Source organism: Stenella coeruleoalba, assembly GCF_951394435.1.
Source record: "Stenella coeruleoalba genome assembly, chromosome: 3".
Classification (NCBI taxonomy): Eukaryota; Metazoa; Chordata; class Mammalia; order Artiodactyla; family Delphinidae; genus Stenella; species Stenella coeruleoalba.
Window position 1 is genome coordinate 503,212 of NC_137148.1, and position 16,422 is coordinate 519,633.

A 16,422-nucleotide genomic window follows, 5' to 3' on the forward strand; every position below is an offset into this window, starting at 1 on the left:
GAGGAGGAGACCAGTCAAGGCACTAGGGGGAGGTGACAGTCAGTGCTCCAGTGGGGAGGCTACCAGGTCAGTGTCCTGGGAGAGGTGACCAGTCAGGGCTCCAGGGGGAGGTGACAGTCAGGGCTCCAGGGGGAGGTGACAGTCAGGGCTCCAGGAGGTATGGCACTGGGCTACCTGACATAACCAGTGTAACACTCACTATTTGAATCCAGATCTTCTTTATATTCATATGCATATAACGATTTCCAAAAGCTTATGTTTTTCAAGTAAAATCCTTATTATTTTATCAGCCATTGTTTCCTGGTTAGTGAATGTGAAGCCAGGGCCCCCCACCCAGCCAGCAGCATAGGGGCAGTGAAGAGTGGCTGGAGACTCTCTGGACCCTCAGCTGGCCCTGCGTCCTCCAGTGTCTGGTCACCGTGGGGCAGTCAGGGTGGGAGGGGCGCCACCCCCAGGGCACCCCAGGCTGGTCCCCAGGACAGCCAGCAGTCACAGTGGGGTTGCACACTGTGTATTTTCCCTCCCTGGTCTCCCCACAAACAGCCCTAGCGCCCAGCCACGGGCCAGTGGGGGGCCTGGGTGGTGGGAGACGGTGACCCAGCTGATCCAGGCTGCAGGGAAGCACAGACAAGGGGCTGACCAGCTCACCTGGGCCCGGTGGTGGCAGCCTGGAGCATGGCTGACTCGAGACACCCCAGCCTGGGGGTGGGCCCTGCCTGGGGCTCCTCCATCCTGTGGGGTCCCCCGTCTACCCGTAGGGTCGATTCCCTGGCCTCTGGGGCCTCCTCCCTCCTATGGGGTCTACTGTTTCTTATATATTATGTATTTTATTATAAAATGCCCTCCAGGACTTCCCAGAGGAAGGAGGGAAACTCTAAGACCTGCGCATCCGATGCTGTCTCTTCTCCTTCACAGTTCTCAGTAGTTTATTTTCCCGCCGGAACAGAGGCACCGTACTGGTCATTTAGCCTCACGGGTTGCGGTGGAGAGTCTGTTCTGCTGCACTGTCGGCCTCGGGCTGGGCCCTGCTTTCTCCCGGGAACCTCGTCCACCTCTGGTCCTCAGGCCGCCTCCGCCTGGTGAGCAGAGGCTCCTCCTTTGCCTCCCTAGGCTCTGGGGATTCTGGGGTTTCTTGATGAGCACCCCCGTTTCCCAAATTCCACGCTTCCTGCTGGTCCGCTCGTTTTCTTCCTTTTCCATTTTCCATGTCGCTGGCCTTTTCCTCTACTTTCAGAGTAGATTTTATCGACTTTATCTTCTAACCCCACTTGTGTGTTTCTGCCTCTGCTCTAACGTTGTTAACTTCCATGGGGGTTTTGTTTGTTTATTCCTCTCAATGGACCTTCTTCACAGCACCTGACTTACTCTTGGCTGAAATACTGGTCGTGGTGTCTGCCCAGCCTCTCTCCCCTCCGAGGGGGCTTCTGCAGGCCTGTCCTGGCTTCTCTTTTTCATGCTGGAGGCTCTCCTGGTGATCCTAGGTTGCCTGCCCAGCTGCCGAGTGGGGCGGGGCCGCTGGAGGCCCCTGCTGGGCCCACCTCCTGGGCTCGTGGGCTCCTCCAGAGATGCGGCCTCCGACCCCCGAGGGGAGGGCCTGGCTGCACGTCAGGGAGGAGGTGAGACTCCGTGTTCCCGTGGCCTCTGCCTGCCTCCCCCTGTGCAGAGAGCACCCGGGCGCTGCGGGGTGGACGGCGCGTGCACTGGGGCCCCCACTCTCGCAGCTCCAGGTCTCCCTCACCTCCTCGTCAGCTGCGCCACCTGCGCAGGATGCCCAGGGCCCCCACAGTGTCGCTCCTTCCCAGCCTGTCTGTTGTCCCCATCCTTTATGCCTTGAAAGAGGTTACTGAAGCTTTAGCAGTGTTCCAGGAGGGATCAAAGTTAGATAAGTTTTAGCCTGCCGTCTTCACCCAAAACTAAATGCACTTTAACCTAAAAATGGGATCATCCTATATAGTGTGTTAAGTTGCTTTTTTTTCCTAAGCAATTGCACGCACACTGTGGAAGAACTAGAGAGGACCTAGGTTTTAACCACAGTGAGATCCTGCCTCATGCGCTCCTCTGGCGGGCCCTGAGGTGGGGCTGCGTGGGCACGCACGCCGGTGGGAGTCCCCGGGGCTCTGCCCTGCTGTTCGCTATTACAGACATCGCCACCTGCACATCCTTCACATCGCCACCTGCACATCCTTCACACTTGGTGATTGTTTGCAAATTCCTAGGCTGGATTGGAGGGTCAGGGCGCACCTCCTGAGGTTTTCAGAATCTTCCAGCAGCCTTCCAGACAGCTGGCCCAGCCTGGGCTCTCGGCAGCCTTCGAGGCCGGCTTTCTCGTTTGCCATCTGACAGGTGACGATAAAGTGTCTCATCATTGTCTGCATTCGGATCTTTTATGCTGCAGTTGAACCTTTTCTCCCTACATTTATTGGTTATTTTTACTTCCCTAATAAATTGCTTTTTCGTGTGCTTGGCCAATTTCCCTACAGTTTGTAATAGTTTCATTATGTCACTTCTAATCCTTTGATTGTGTTGCAGATACTTGTAATTTGTCCTTTAACTTTGCTTATGATTTATGTGGCTTTTCCTGTCTTTCGGTTACAGAATGACTAATGTATTCCATTATAAGACTTTCATGGTTTGAATTTCTCCATTTAATTTTCAAACCGACTGGAATTTATTTTTTCTCGAGGTCGGAAGTGGGACTCCACCTCTGAGGCGCCTCTGCCCTGCTGACCGTTTCCTCTTCTCTACCTGGCAGTTCTAGGACTGCAGGTGCTTCCTTGCAAAAATCTAGGTTTGATGGTTTTTTTCCATGACTCTGTCCACAAAGAGCATGTACTCTGGTCTCTCTCCTCTGCTCATACATCTGAGTTCATTAAATACAATTATTGTCCTGATAGATCCAGCCCAATCGCTCCATTTTTTAATAGCAAACCTCTTCCTGGGTGTCTAACGACCGGATGCCCCTGCATTGCCCTGTGAGGGTTTGCCTCTGACGTGCCCGCAGTGAGCGTAGTGCTGTTGCCATGGGAACTGCGTCTCTAAAGTGATGACCGTGACCACATCGGACTGTGTAGGTGCAGGCAGGCCTGCCATCGCCCCTCCGTCCCTCCCAGGTGCCACCAGCCTGAGGAATGTTTCTGGAGTTTGTGTAGCATAGTAACAAGTTTTGAAACTGAAACTTCTGGATCCATTTTTCAATGATCTTAATTTCCACCTCCAAACAATTAAAAGTTATAAACGTGAGCCGTGGAGGTCTGTGGTCATCCCAGTCCCTCTCCAACCCAAGCGTCACTCCCACTCACAGATTGAAAAGTCACAAGTGAGAACCGTGGTTCAGACTGAGGCCGAGTAGCCTTCGGATGCGTCTGCGCTCAGGAGACGCCGTTCAGACGAGGCGTGTGGCTGTAGGAATCAGATGCACCGGCCCCGAGGCGGCATCTGACACCTCCTTTGTCCTCCGAAGTCTTAGGGCCGGACTCCTTAGCACATTTAAAAGTAAAACCTTCTTTTCCTACGTAGATCACATCGTGGTTTGAAAAAGAAAGAGAGAAATTCCTCGGGCCTTTGGAGCTGCTGTCTCTGGGGAATGCAAAGCAGTGGCAGGCGTCCCAGGCTCTCCCGGACAGGCTGACGGTGGGTGCCCACCAGGACACATGCAGGGACACCCAGGGCACTGCTGGGGCTTGTTCTGATTCTTTGCTCCTTGGGCCGCAGCAATATCGTCCGAAAGGGCTACGGCTGATGGAAGAGGACTTGCAAGGTGCGGAGGAAGGGACCCAGGACTTCAGAAGGAGTCTGAGCGCCAAGGCCGGCCTGGCTGAGCGGAGGGAGGGCGAGCTGGCCAGGCAGGCCCTCGGGTCCGAGTTCTGCGAGACGGTAAGAGCCCCGGCCCAGTCCCTCCCAGGGTGTGCACACGTTGCCCAGTCCTTGCTGCGGACATTCGCTGCGAGGTGGGCGCCCCCCCGCCAGGCTCTCCGTAGACCTGTGAGGGGTTTATTTATTGTACCGGACAGACAGGCCACGAGGACTCGTGAACTGTTCTTTCTGTTTACCGGCTCAGTTATAAAAGTCCACTTACTGTCAAAGATCCCAGAACGATTGCAGCACAGCCGCACCCGCACTCTCGCTAGCGCCCTAGAATGCCTGCCGTTAGGGCGCCAGGGCCAGACTCCTCAGGAGCACAGAACCCAAGAGGCCAGGGCAGGCCTGGAACTCTCGGCCCGAGGTCCCTGGCCCATGGGTCGCACACCAGGCGGACCGTCTCATGGCCTCTCCAGCCCTGATGCCCACGGTCGAGTCCGGCCGGCAGTTGCCACCGCGAGCACAGGGCCTTCCTCTCACTCTGGCCTCTGGCTCACCCTGGTCCTCACTTTGGGCGACCTGGTCAGCAGGCAGAGCGTGACCTGAGTTTACCAGGCCGCCTTGGCCGTGACCGTCCTTCACTGCACTGACCGGTGCCCTCCTGTGCCGGGCAGGTGAGCGGGCGGACGCTGCGGTGCAGTCAGTGCCTAGAGCGCCCGGACCCAGAGCTGGTCACCGAGGATCTGAAGCGGTGTCGCCGGCAGGCCGTGCAGAGCTTCCCCAGGGCGAGCGTGGTGGTGGTGGGCCCCGGCGGCCAGTGGGCGCTGCCACGGGGCCAAACCTTGTGGCTGCAGAGCCGGCAGACCCGACGCCACTGGCAAGAGGCCCTTGGAGAAGAGGCCCCGGGCCCCGGCACCCTGCCTCTGGGCTGGAGCCCCCTGAAGCACGAGCTTGCCCAGGGACCCGAGGGGCAGCCCCTTGAGCCTTCCTGGACCCCTCCTGCTGACCCCGAGGGCCGAGCTGGGGAGTGGGCCTGACTGCTGCCCGGCCTCGCCGGACAAGCTGCTGCGTGTGGGCAGGGCGAGCACCTGCGCCCAGGTGTGCACGCACAGGACAGCAGCGGCACCTGCTCCCCGCCCACCCCAGGAAGCACCCCCCGCAGAAGATTAGGAAGAAAGCACAAAGCTTCGCGACTCCTCAGCTTGACAGTGGCCCCAGCGACTCCCTCCGGCTGGGCCACACTGGGGTCTTCATCAGAGGCCTGGAGGTGATCGGCACTGCTGTGGCCTCAGAGAAGCGGCCCCCGCTGAGGCCACGTGCCGAGAGCCCTCGGCTCCCTCGGAACCGGAGTCTGTCCTCTCCCTCCAGGACCCACCCCTCCGAGGAGGATGGGAAGGGCAAGCTGGAAGGTGAGGCAGATGCCCTCAACCTGTGGGCCTAGTGGTCAGTGGGGTCTAGAGACCCAGAGCCGTGAAATGCCCTTCCCCAGCGTGGGAAACCCACGGACGCCCCCCGGGCCTTCCGCGTCAGGTCCAGGCTGAAGCAACTCACGTCTGATTTTAAACAAGACGTTAGCGATCTCCCTGTGCTCAGAACAGAATCTCTGACAGCCGCCTCCTTTTTCGGGGCGTGTAGTGACCTAGCACCCCCGCTCTGATGGTTAAACAACCAACTCTAGTTGTTTAGAGCCCATTTCTAGAAAATTACAATAAGCAAACCAAGCCCACAACGTGAAGAAATTACTTTAAAAATTGCTTTTAAAAAAAGTCTCTAAGTATTGAGGTGAGAGGTGTGTGCCCGTTTATCTGTTGCCCAAATGAAGATGTCCGTTTATTTTGTTAAATGTTTAGGAAGATGTTTGCAAAAAGATACTTCTTGTTAACTGTCTGGATAAAAAGTGGTCAAGGACCCCGCCCACGCCAGTGACAGTCCGTGACGCCAGCCTGGCCTCCCAGCCTCTGGGTTGTTTGTCCCTGTTTGCAGTGAGCCCTGGCTGGAGGGGCATCCCCTGGTGTCCTTTGCTCATCGGATGGGTCCACGTGTGTTTCCTCCAGAGAGCAGCTCGAATCTGAACTGAGACGGTTACAAAATGCTCTTCTGAAACAACCTTCAACGACCTTGTTAAAGGTGGACCTTGTGGGGTGTGGGCAGGCGCAGGGAGAGCTGCGTGTCTGTGGATGGCCTTCCAGCTCATTTTGAAGGTGTCTGGGCAGCAGAAGGCAGGGGTAGGCGTGGTCCACTCACCGGGAGCCGCCTGGCCACCCAGAGTGCACGTCCTGGGTCTGGGAGGGAGCAGGTTGGCGAAGCTGTCCTGCCTTTGCCGCTGGGGATGGGTCCCCCTCCCGCCATTCACGGGCCTCAGACCCACCAAGCCCAGGCCTGGCGGTGGGGACCTCGCACACAACCTTCAAGGGAGCGAGTCCTCCCACATGCCGGGGCCAGGGCGGGAGCTTTGCGCGGACCGCCCCGTCTTCCCGGAAACCCAGCTGTCTGGAGGGAGCTCCTGCCGCTTGGCCAGCGGTCATTTCCCCAGAACTTTCCATCCTTTATGAGTCAATTTCCATTTTTACTTGGTCCAGATGCCCAGACCATGCTAGTGTGTATTTTTTTTCTGGATATTGAAGAAGAACACTTGTTTTCGGCGAGTGTCTACAGGAGGTGACTCAGCGGCCGTGCGTGGGTGTGACGAGGGCACCTCGCGTGGCAGCAGCTGTGTTTGTCGGCACTGCCACCGCCAAGGGCTCCAGGGCCCCCACCAGCAGAAGGCGCCGTCTTCCCAGAAACAAGAAGCACCTGTAAAATCCGTGCTGCAGGCGTGAGAGGGGCCGTCCAGGGTCTGCTGCAAACAGGATGAACTCACAGCATTCTGACCACGGTGCATTTCCTATGGTTAGCTGCTTTTCTTCCAATTAAAAATAAAAAGTAAAGACAGATAATGGCAGGAAAAACTCTACCAACCCCCACTGGTGTCATTAGGATGGAGTAGTTTCAGAAGGTGGCTGGTGGGATGCTCTCAAATAGGGAAGAAACGCGTAGTGTGCGTGGGGACCTCCAGCCCAGACAGGCCCCTCCGCCTACTGTCCATCTCCGCAGCACACTGGCCCCCAGGCCTACTCTCCGTCCTCTGCTGCAGCGGCTTCTGTGCATCTGGGTCAGAGGTCCCTGAGTAAAGCTGACTTTTCAGGGACGCCTTGTGGTAGGTTAGCCGCCGGTGTGCGCCAGAAACCGGTTTTCCCGCAAATCCCCAGCACAGCCTTCCTGGCAGAGGGCTCCCTGCTGCGGGCGTGCGAATCTTCTTCCTGCCAGAGCTGCCCGCTAAGACGGTGCTGGAATCAAGCCGTCTGGATTCAGGGTTGGAGTTAGGGAGCCTGCGAATCTCTCCTTTCCAGTTCCCGAAGGGATCTCTCTTCTGAAAAGGCCGTGGTCGGCAGCGTGGAAACGTCGCCACAGCTTTCCTTCTGCTGTGACCTCCCTGCGCTCCGCTACGCCAGAGGAGCGCCTCCAGTACCGGTGAGAGGACAGCTCAGGTGCGAAGCGCCTGCAAATTACTCGTCCCCAAAGACGGGAAACCACGGGAGACAGTGCTTTTGTGCGCCTCCCGTCTGTGCATACCGCGTTCATCTCTCTGGAGTTTCAGTCTCTGGTTTCCTCCGAGGCAGGAATAACGCTGATGACGCGAGGCCTGAGCGTCCCCTCGGCTCTCTGTCTTTCAGCAGCCGACGCAGCACGTGATGGCCGAGATGATCTCCACGGAGAGGCAGTATGTTAGGTCCTCAGGATATGTCATCGACAACTATTTTCCAGAAATGGAAAGGACGGACCTGCCCCAGGACCTCCGAGGGAAGCGCAGCGTCATTTTCGGGAACTGGGAGACTCTCTACGCCTTCCACCACGGGCGCTTCCTCCCGGGGCTGGAGCACTGCCGGCACCGCCCCTGGGCCGTGGGCCACGCGTTCCTGAGATATGTGAGTCCCCAGCCCACTGTGTGAACAGGGTGAGGCCAGCCCCACTCGTGCTGGGAGCGGCCCACGTTTCAGGCGAGTGGATCCCTTGTGTCCGGGTCAGGAGATACGTCCCTGCCAGTTATGACCTGGCTCTGGACACTTGGGCCTCAGGGTCAGCAGACGGCACCCTGGTCGAGAGCCCCTCAGCACTGGGGCTGCACCTGTGTCATCACACCTAATCTGTCCACAACCCACCCCTCACAGCTAGCTGGCGCAAAGCAGCGTCCAAAATCGGTTTGCTCCCTGCACGTAGGAAGCCCACCTGGCCCCGTCACGGTCTTCCTGCGAGCCTGCCCAGCTCCCCTTCCAGAGGAGCGCCAGACCCTCCTGACCAGCTCTGAGAGCCGCATGGATGTATAGATCATTCCGAGGAGACCTGAGGTTTTGATAAGTCTCTTCTCAACCATGAATATTGAGTCTTTATAAAATTCTTAATTTACTCTGAAAAGAAGGTTCTTTCAACAAGTAGTTAGTTACGAAACACAGTTTGGGGCACCGGGGCAGCGTCTGTGCTGGGGGCAGGTGACAGTCCTGGTTCAGCATTGTTAACTATGAATATGACAAAAGCACCGGTGCTGGAGCACGTCCCACATGTTGTGTCTTTTCAGCTATTTCTTAAAAATGCTTTTAGCCATTGTGTGCAGCTTCCGTGTTGTTTTATGTTGACAGTGATCTTGAGAATTTTAAATGTTTAGCCAAAGTTGGTTCTTGACTGTTAATGAATATTTCAAACCCTCCCTCGCGCCCACCCCCTGAGCACCCCTCTTGCCTCTTCCCTGAAAACTGGTATTTTGAAACTGAGTCTAGGGCTCCCACCACGTCCGGGGAGCCGAGTGCCCGCTCCCGACTGCGGCGAGACCCTGCGGAGCTGGGCGGCCTCTGACCCCAGCCCTCCCTTCGCAGGAGGAGCAGCTTGGCAGGAACGCGCTGTACAGCAAGAACAAGCCCGGGCGGACGCCCTGCTCTGCAGCCACGGCAACGCCTTCTTCAAGGTCGTCGTCCCGCCCGTGAGCCTTGCTGCCTGGCCTGGCCCGGGCTGACCCTATTGCCCGGCCTTGCAGAACAAGCAGCAGGAGCTGGGTGACAAGATGGACCTGGCCTCCTACTTGCTGAAGCCCGTGCAGCGCGTGGGCAAGTACGCACTGCTGCTCCGGGCCCTGGTCCAGGAGGCTGGCGGCTGCCCCGCCCGTGAGCAGGCGCTGGGCGAGCTGAGGGCCATAGGACAGGCCTGCGGGGAGGCGCCCACACTTGAGACCCCCCAGACCCCCGCCCAGAGGGAAGGGAACGCCCGGGAGAGGCTGCTGGGGCGGGAGCCACGGGAGGAGAGGCAGGCGGGCTCTCAATGTTAAACGTCGGTGTTTGGGGCTACTCTGAAATAACTGGATATGGGAAAAACTGAGCTTGGCCTTAGGCTGTGGGCCTGAGCCTACCGATTCGCCCCCTGTGGGGGCCATGGTGGGGCCAGCGCCCAGGGCCAGGAGGAAGAGCGGACCTCCCGGTCAGGCAGGACCGCCCCGAATTCCCCGTCCCAAGTGAAGACGCGGTCGCCTTGTTAGAGCAGCGTTAGTAAGAGTTCCAAGACGACAGATCGGCCCCAGGCGGCCACCGCAGACCCGAAGGCCCCCAAGCCCTCTGTCCAGTGAGCTCAGCCCAGCGATTTGGGACAGCCCAGGCGTCACCCAGGACAGGGCCGTCCACGGGAGGCAGGGGGGCACCTCCCATGAAGGGGCGGCCTGGCTGGGCGCAGTTGACCCTCACGCAGCCGTCGCCTTGTGGAAGCTTCGTTACAGGGGCGCGAGGGCAGGGCTGGGATCAGGTCATGCCCCGTCCCCCTGAGAGAGGCCGGCCTGCCTGCAGGTGGATCTGAAGGAACAGGGGCGGCTGATATGCCAGGACGAGTTCCTCGTTTGCTGCCGAGGGAAGAAGCACCTGAGGCGTGTGTTCCTGTTTGAAGACCTCATCCTGTTCAGCAAGACCCAGAAGGTGGACGGAGGCCACGACGTGTACGCGTACGAGCAGTCCTTCAAGGTACCGCGTCAGGGAGGGCGCTGGGGGCCGGAGGGAACGCCAGGTTATTTGCTATTGCGGCTCTTAGGCTGAATTTTGGAGCCTGGGGCCTCTAGAAGCCGCAAGGAGCCATTTGTCCTTCGTGTTCCACGTGCCAGTCCAGGGGCTAGAAAACAAATGTCTCCTCGTCGGTGACTCCATTTCAGGTTTGGGTGAAGGTGGGCAGAGCACAGAGGCAGCCTTCCCCTGGGCGGTCTCAGGGCCTCACCCCTCCCCCCAGACAGGCCCTGGGGGCGAAGTCTCCCGGGAGAGGCCCCACCACAACCCCTTCCCTGCCAGCGAGCTCATCGGAGGGGTCCTGTGATGACGCGCCAGGGAGCCCTTCTGGGGGGGGGCACTGAGCCCTCACAAGGGAGCCAGTGTGGATGGCGGGGGTGGGGGCGAGGGGGAATGGGGGGGCAGGGGCGACGGGCTCCCGGCCCAGCCTCGTCCACACCACTCGGTGTCTGGGTGAGGGGACCTCCGGCACGGAGGCGCTGGGGTCAAGCGTCAGCCAGAGAGCGGTCAGTTGTCCAAAGGGCAGGATCTGAGGTCCCTCGCGGTGCTCGTGGCTGCAGATGGCACAGATCAGGATGACGGAGAACGTCGGGGACAGTGGCTTGAGGTTTGAGATCTGGTTCCGCAGGCGGCGGAAATCCCAGGACACCTACATTCGCCAGGCGAGCTCCGCGGAGGTCAAGACCTCCTGGACGGACGTGATAGGGAAGGTCCTGTGGTGGCAGGCTCTGCGGAGCCGAGGTGGGCAGAGCGGCTGGAGGGTGCTCGGCGTGCAGGGCCAGCTCGGGCTGGGCTCGGGCTGGGCGCAGGGCTCGTGGTCGGTCCGAGGGGCTCCTTAGCACCGCCCATCAGCACCGAACACTTACTTCTCCTTAAAACAACAAGCAAGACCCTGGCCCCCACGCTCCGAGAGAGGTCTCAGCCCCAGCTCCCAGACGCCCTCAGGCCCGTGGTGTCAGCCTCCTGCTCTCCCTGTGGTCAAGGCCCCGGCCTCCTGGACGCTGCGCCGATGGCCAGCCTGTGGTCTCCCCACAGGTAAGACCCCCCACCTCGTTCCCTCCTTCATGTCTGCCCCCAGTCCCTCCTCTCCCCTGAGTTCATCACTGGGACACCTCTGTCTACTTCAGAGTGGCAGTTCATCCAGGCTGGCTGCCACACATGCCATCTTCATCGCAACCCCTCCAAGCTGGCCCTCCTCTGGTGGCTCTGACCACCCCGCTGGGCCTGAGAAACCCTAATATGCTAACACCCTGACATCCAAACACGACCACTTGGCACTCGGAGGCTACCACCCTGGCCAGGGCCCTGACCTGTCACCAGCGATGCCCCACGGCCTCCTCATTGCCACGTCCTTCTAAGTATGGACCCCCCCATGCACACAGACACAGGCACACAGACATGCACACACGCACGCAGCAGCCTTGCTCGGGGCGCCCGGTAGGAGCAGTACGAACCCGAGGCCTGGTGTCCCCTCCCTCTGGGCGCCCCCGCTGTAATCGCCATCCTCTCTCTTTGCTTGGTTTACCGAGCATTCATTCGTGCTCAGGCCCTCACCCTGTGCTTGGATCCCCTCTCAGTTTCAAGCGTGGCGGATACCTGTCAGTTTGTCTTTCCCGGAGCCATGCCCTGCCTGGAGGCCTCTGTCCCACTTCAAGTGGATGTCCCTTCATCCGCAGACGGAGACCTGCCCCTCCCGGTTGGACACCCAGTTTCTATGGTCCCACGTCTTCCTTTTTCCTGCTTCACCCCCTTGGGCTCCCTGAGAGAGGCCGGAACGGGCACCTCAGCCTGTCCAGTCCCCCAGAGACACTCAGGGTGGAATTAAACCCAGGGAGCTGCTTAGAAAACTCCCCCACACGCTCCTGTCTTAGAACTCAGGACACAGGAGATGGTGTCCACTGGGATAGGCAGCAAGCCATCCATGGACGTCAAGCCCAGCAACGCGGCCATAAGCGACCGGGCCATCAGTTACACCGGGAAGGGAACAGGTTAGCGGCCACAGCCCCAGCTCCCGCTCGGCCCCGCCAGCTCAGACGCAGGCGCCGCAGTGTGCCGGGCCCCACGGACCAACACGTCGGGCTGGACGGGTGGCGGCCCCATGAGGCCCGATGTGACCGCGGGGGAAGGAACCTAGTAGTTTTCTGGCTGGCCATCTTGTTCTTGAATCTAGGCTGCACCTCTACAGCAGAGGCCAAAAGCCTCGTTTTCTGTCCCCGTCCAGAGGCACGGACCCGAGCGTCCACAGCTGCGTCCACAGCTGTGACCACACCGCCCCCCTCAAGAGACTGCACTCCACCCTCTCAGACAGCAGCACGTCCTCCTCCAGCAGCCGGTCCTCCTCTGCCCGGGGGCCGCTGCCCCCCGCCCGCGCCCACAAGTCCCGCCCGCTACCCCTGTCCGTGCGGCGTGCGCACCTGCACGGAGCAGGGTGAGCTGAAGCAGGAGGCGGGGCCGACCTTCCCTGCGTGAGTGAGTGCATGAGTGCGAGAGTGCGTGACTGCGTGTGTGCGTGAGAGTGCATGAGTGCCTGGGGCCGGCGTACGTGCTCATCGTTTCCCCGATTTCGTACGCTGCCAAAGGTTTCCAGATTCGAAATTTTCATTTACTTAAGAAAAAAAATTCCATTTCCACTCAAGACAAGGGAACAGGGAACAAGTTTAAAACAAGCAAAAAGAGAAACCAGACAAAGCAAACCAAGTGCCCTCCAAAGCCCAAAATGCACCACTGCCACCGTGAAGTCACCCCTGAGGGCGTCCCGACCACCACAGAGGTGCCTCTGCGCGAAGCGCTGGGCGGGAGCTGCTCAGAACAGGCAGCGGCCACGGGGAGCACGCACCATCGCCCGCCCAGAGCGGCCGCGCTCTCCTGGACACGTCCCTCAGGCTCCGGGACCGCGGGTGGCCCCCATCTGGGCTGCGGCAGCCTCAGTCAGACCAGGATCTGGAGGCGGGACTTCTCCCGGCAGGAAGACCAGGCGGAAGGGTGTCGGAGGGCTCAGGTCTGCCATCCCCAGCACGGCCCGCAGAAGCCACCCGCCAGCCACACTCGAGGTTGTGGCTGCACCCTGGCAGGGGCCCCACCCTGGGGAGTGACCCCACGGGCCTGGGCTCTGCGGCCGCGACTCTGTCTGGGGTGGCACAGGACACGCCCCTGGGAGCGCGCCTCCCGTCCCGTCCTGTCCCGCTTTCTGTCAAAGCCGCGTGGCCCTTCTTGCCGCGTTTTGTGTTGTCCCCTGCTTGGGCTCACTCTTACCGCCCAGGGTGAGGCTTCCTGCTGGGGGAGGGGTCGACCTCCCTCCCAGTCTTCCCCTTCCGGCTGCACTGGGCCTCCTGATTTCAGAAAAGCGAAGTCACAGACCTCTTGTTCATGAGCATAAGTGGTGTCTGACCTCCGGCAGTGCCGTCCTCCTGCTTTAGCCCGGCATCACGGGTCATCTGGTTATAAATCTGTGCCTTGTAAGTCATTCTCGTTGTGCAAGCCTCAGGGCCAGAGTGCCGGGCACAGTAGGCCTGAGGGGCAGCCGGCCAGGCCGGAGGACGGTCCTCACTGGGCTTCTCTCTGCAGGGACCGGGAATTCCGAGTCTTCCCACCGCCCGTCAGGGGACAGCGGCCCCAGCCTCGCAGGCCGTCCCTGCCGCTTGCGGAGCTGTCGTCTGACGAGGACTGTCAGGGTGTCTCGGGAGGGCTCACGGCAGCAGCCTGATGGGGACCAGTTCATCACGGCCGTGAGTACCCCTCCTCTAGGCCCCCACGAGAGAGGCCCAGGTGCTGGGTGGGGGGGGTCAGTAGCCGCCCAAGAGATGCTGGGCCGCCGGTGACCACACAGAGCCCCCCTCGTGGGCCATCCTGTGTGTGAATCAACCCCACACGCACACTCCGGCACCCAGCGGGCTGCCTGTGATCCAGAGGCCTGGCTCCGTCTCCAGCGACTCTGAGTCACTTAGAGAGGTTTGCAGGCCTCCTGAAGCATCAGCCGCACTCTGCCTGCCATGCAGAGGCTGCACCTGTGCCGTCTGGCATGTGCTGGTTCCAGGCTCGTCCGAGCCCCGACTCCAGGCGGGCCTTGTTAGAGCCCCTGCAGTCCTGGGTGAAGGAGGGCTACTGGTTGGCCAAGGAGGTTTCTGAACCCAGCCCCAGATGGACCAGGCTCAGGGGCTCTGCCCTCCCTGGGACGCTTGCTCGGCCCCCAGTCCCGCATTCTGACGGGATCGCGTCCTGGGCAAGACGCAGTATTTCCCTGCATTGATGCAGACGTGTGTTTCTACCTTCAGGGGTGTCAGGAGAGCCATGACACCTAGCCCCGCAAGTAGGGAGCACAGGAGACCCCAGAAACCCTGGACGCACACACAGAGACATCATCCCCTGAAAAGGAGAGACTGAGGGGACCAATCCCACAGGAAGCCACTCGTCACCAGCCGGGCCTGCCGGTTCAGTGCCTTCACCCACACGGGGTCGTAAAGCTCTCCTCTCTGCAGGCACGTCCCAGGTTCTGGGGCGATGCCTCCGGCCCCCTCCTGAGCAGCACCAGAAGGGGAGGTCCGATTTTAAGTGTGTGCTGAGCCAGAGTCCAGGGACCAGTCCTTGGTGCTCACACCCTGGGTCACTCACAGTGACCTGATCCCTTTGCCAGGACAAAACCCGTCACGTCTCGGGCGTCTGGACGGTGGTTTGACTGGAAGGCCACAAGCTCCACCGTGATCCCTGAGGCGCTGGGCACACTGCCACCACCCAGGCTGCCCGACCGTGTCTCCAGCTTGTCCCGATGCTTCCAGAGCGCGGATGCACCACGGATGTTAACGGCACGCCGGGAGGGGGCGGCGGGCCAGGCCTGGCTGCTCCCCCATCCCCCCGACTCCCCCCCGAGAGGAGGCTCCCGCCCTGCTCGCCAGACGGCGCAGCTGGCCCTGTCACCCCTCCCCACGCCCGACTCAGCGGGGGAGTCCCCTGCGTGCGCCACAGCCCGCACGCGCCCCACACACCCCGCGCGCTGTGCGCGACACCGCCCTGGGTGGGAGCCGCGGGACACACGCCGTCTCTAGGAAGAGGCCCTGCAGGGTCCTCATCTGTGAGGCCACTTCCTCCGCGGAGGTCTCAGAGCCTGGGCGTCTTGGGGGGCTGTGAAGGGCGCCAGGAGACCGTCCCAGGCAGGGGCCCGCCTGTCCCACAGCCCCTCTCTCCGCTCCTGCGCTGGGCTGCACTGAGGGCCTGCAGCTGCGAACGTGCGCCCAGATCTGATTGAAGGTCTGCCGGTAAAGGTGGATTCCTTGTGCCTGTCAAGTAGACCGTTTCCTACAAACCACATGCGAAGTTGTCCAAGTGCTCCCGTTCACACCGTCGCTGCTTGCGGGACACGTGGGGAGACACGCACACTCACACTCACGTGCTGGGTCAGAACGGCGAACACTGAACTGGCACATTGCAGGGCCCGAACCTCTTTCCCCTGGGACTCGGACGCCCAGGGCTGCCGGCTGAGGCTGCAGCCGGCACACTGCTCACTCACTCGCCCAGACCTGTGGGTGTCAGCCTTAGAGGACGCACTCGTTTCTGGGGCCCTATCCCTGGCCTTGCTGGGCCCCAACTGCTTCTTCAGAAGATGCACGTCCCGAGCCCGAGAGCACCTTGGGGGAGGAGGGGACCCGAGTAAGAGAGGTCCTTCTTTGGGCAGCTGTGACGCATCTGGGTGAGATGTGGCCCCTCAGGGAGAACCCCCCTCAGAGCAGAGGAACCTCGACCCTGACGTGTGCACAGCAGGTCACGAGGTCTGGGAAGGAGACACTCAAGCCAAGGCTCCTGACCACGTCCTCTGCCAGGCACGGGGCCACCAGTCAGCACACCCCTCGGGGCCTGGGCATCACGTCATGGGCCCCCCGCTGTCCTGCCTACAAAGACGCCCTGTGATGCCCTGGACGCTCCCACACTCCTAGGCTGCAAGAGGCCCGGGTAGGATCACGTGGACCCCCGAGCAGAGTCCCACGATGGACGTGGGGTGTCTCAGAGCAGGGGGCCCTCTGGGAGCGTGTTCCCCCGCCTTCCAGGCAATGCAGGCCATGGACGGCAGTCCCCAGGTGCAGCCCCCACGGGGTGCGTCCCGGACACAGGGGGAGCTTTCCTGAGTTTAGCTGGAATCTCGGTTTCGTTTTCTTTTCAACAAGCTGTGTGTGGCCAGCGGCACTCGAGTTGGGCTCCACCTGGGACAAGGGTCCCTGCGTCCCAGGTGGACCCCAGGTGGAGTTGGGGGCACAGCAGCTGGGCCGGAAGCTCTGATCCAGCCTGTGCTGGGAGGTCCTGTCGTGTGGATGGGGCCCTGAGAGGGCCCCCCCCTCACCCAAGGGTGGAGAGCCTGGGTAGATGCAGGACTCAGCGCACTTCCTGCCACAGGTGCTCCCCCCAGACCCCATCCTGGGGCAGCGGCGACATCAGCTACCATCCACCCAGAACAGGAGCAGGTGGCTGGGGCACGGCCCTCGCCTTTGTGATCTGCCGGCTGCTGTAAACTCTCTTCCTTGTTACCCTGTTTCAGGGCTGACTGTTCCGAACTTTAGGAACATAAATAAAT

At 60.6% G+C, this 16,422-nt stretch overlaps 1 protein-coding gene across 1 annotated transcript in view; it reads left to right on the forward strand.

Annotated features, from left to right (window-relative positions):
• The window catches only part of PLEKHG4B (pleckstrin homology and RhoGEF domain containing G4B), a 65,763-nt gene extending 49,341 nt beyond the window's left edge, over nucleotides 1-16,422 (forward strand). Inside the window, 17 exon segments of the mRNA XM_079917323.1 lie at nucleotides 3,517-3,873; nucleotides 4,473-4,825; nucleotides 4,945-5,207; nucleotides 6,932-7,080; nucleotides 7,162-7,308; nucleotides 7,512-7,763; nucleotides 8,706-8,748; nucleotides 8,751-8,794; nucleotides 8,864-9,133; nucleotides 9,642-9,830; nucleotides 10,427-10,607; nucleotides 10,752-10,901; nucleotides 11,738-11,854; nucleotides 12,088-12,119; nucleotides 12,122-12,294; nucleotides 13,431-13,591; nucleotides 14,138-16,422. Coding sequence (XP_079773449.1) covers nucleotides 3,517-3,873; nucleotides 4,473-4,825; nucleotides 4,945-5,207; nucleotides 6,932-7,080; nucleotides 7,162-7,308; nucleotides 7,512-7,763; nucleotides 8,706-8,748; nucleotides 8,751-8,794; nucleotides 8,864-9,133; nucleotides 9,642-9,830; nucleotides 10,427-10,607; nucleotides 10,752-10,901; nucleotides 11,738-11,854; nucleotides 12,088-12,119; nucleotides 12,122-12,294; nucleotides 13,431-13,569 — 2,859 coding nt within the window. The 3' untranslated portion in view covers nucleotides 13,570-13,591; nucleotides 14,138-16,422.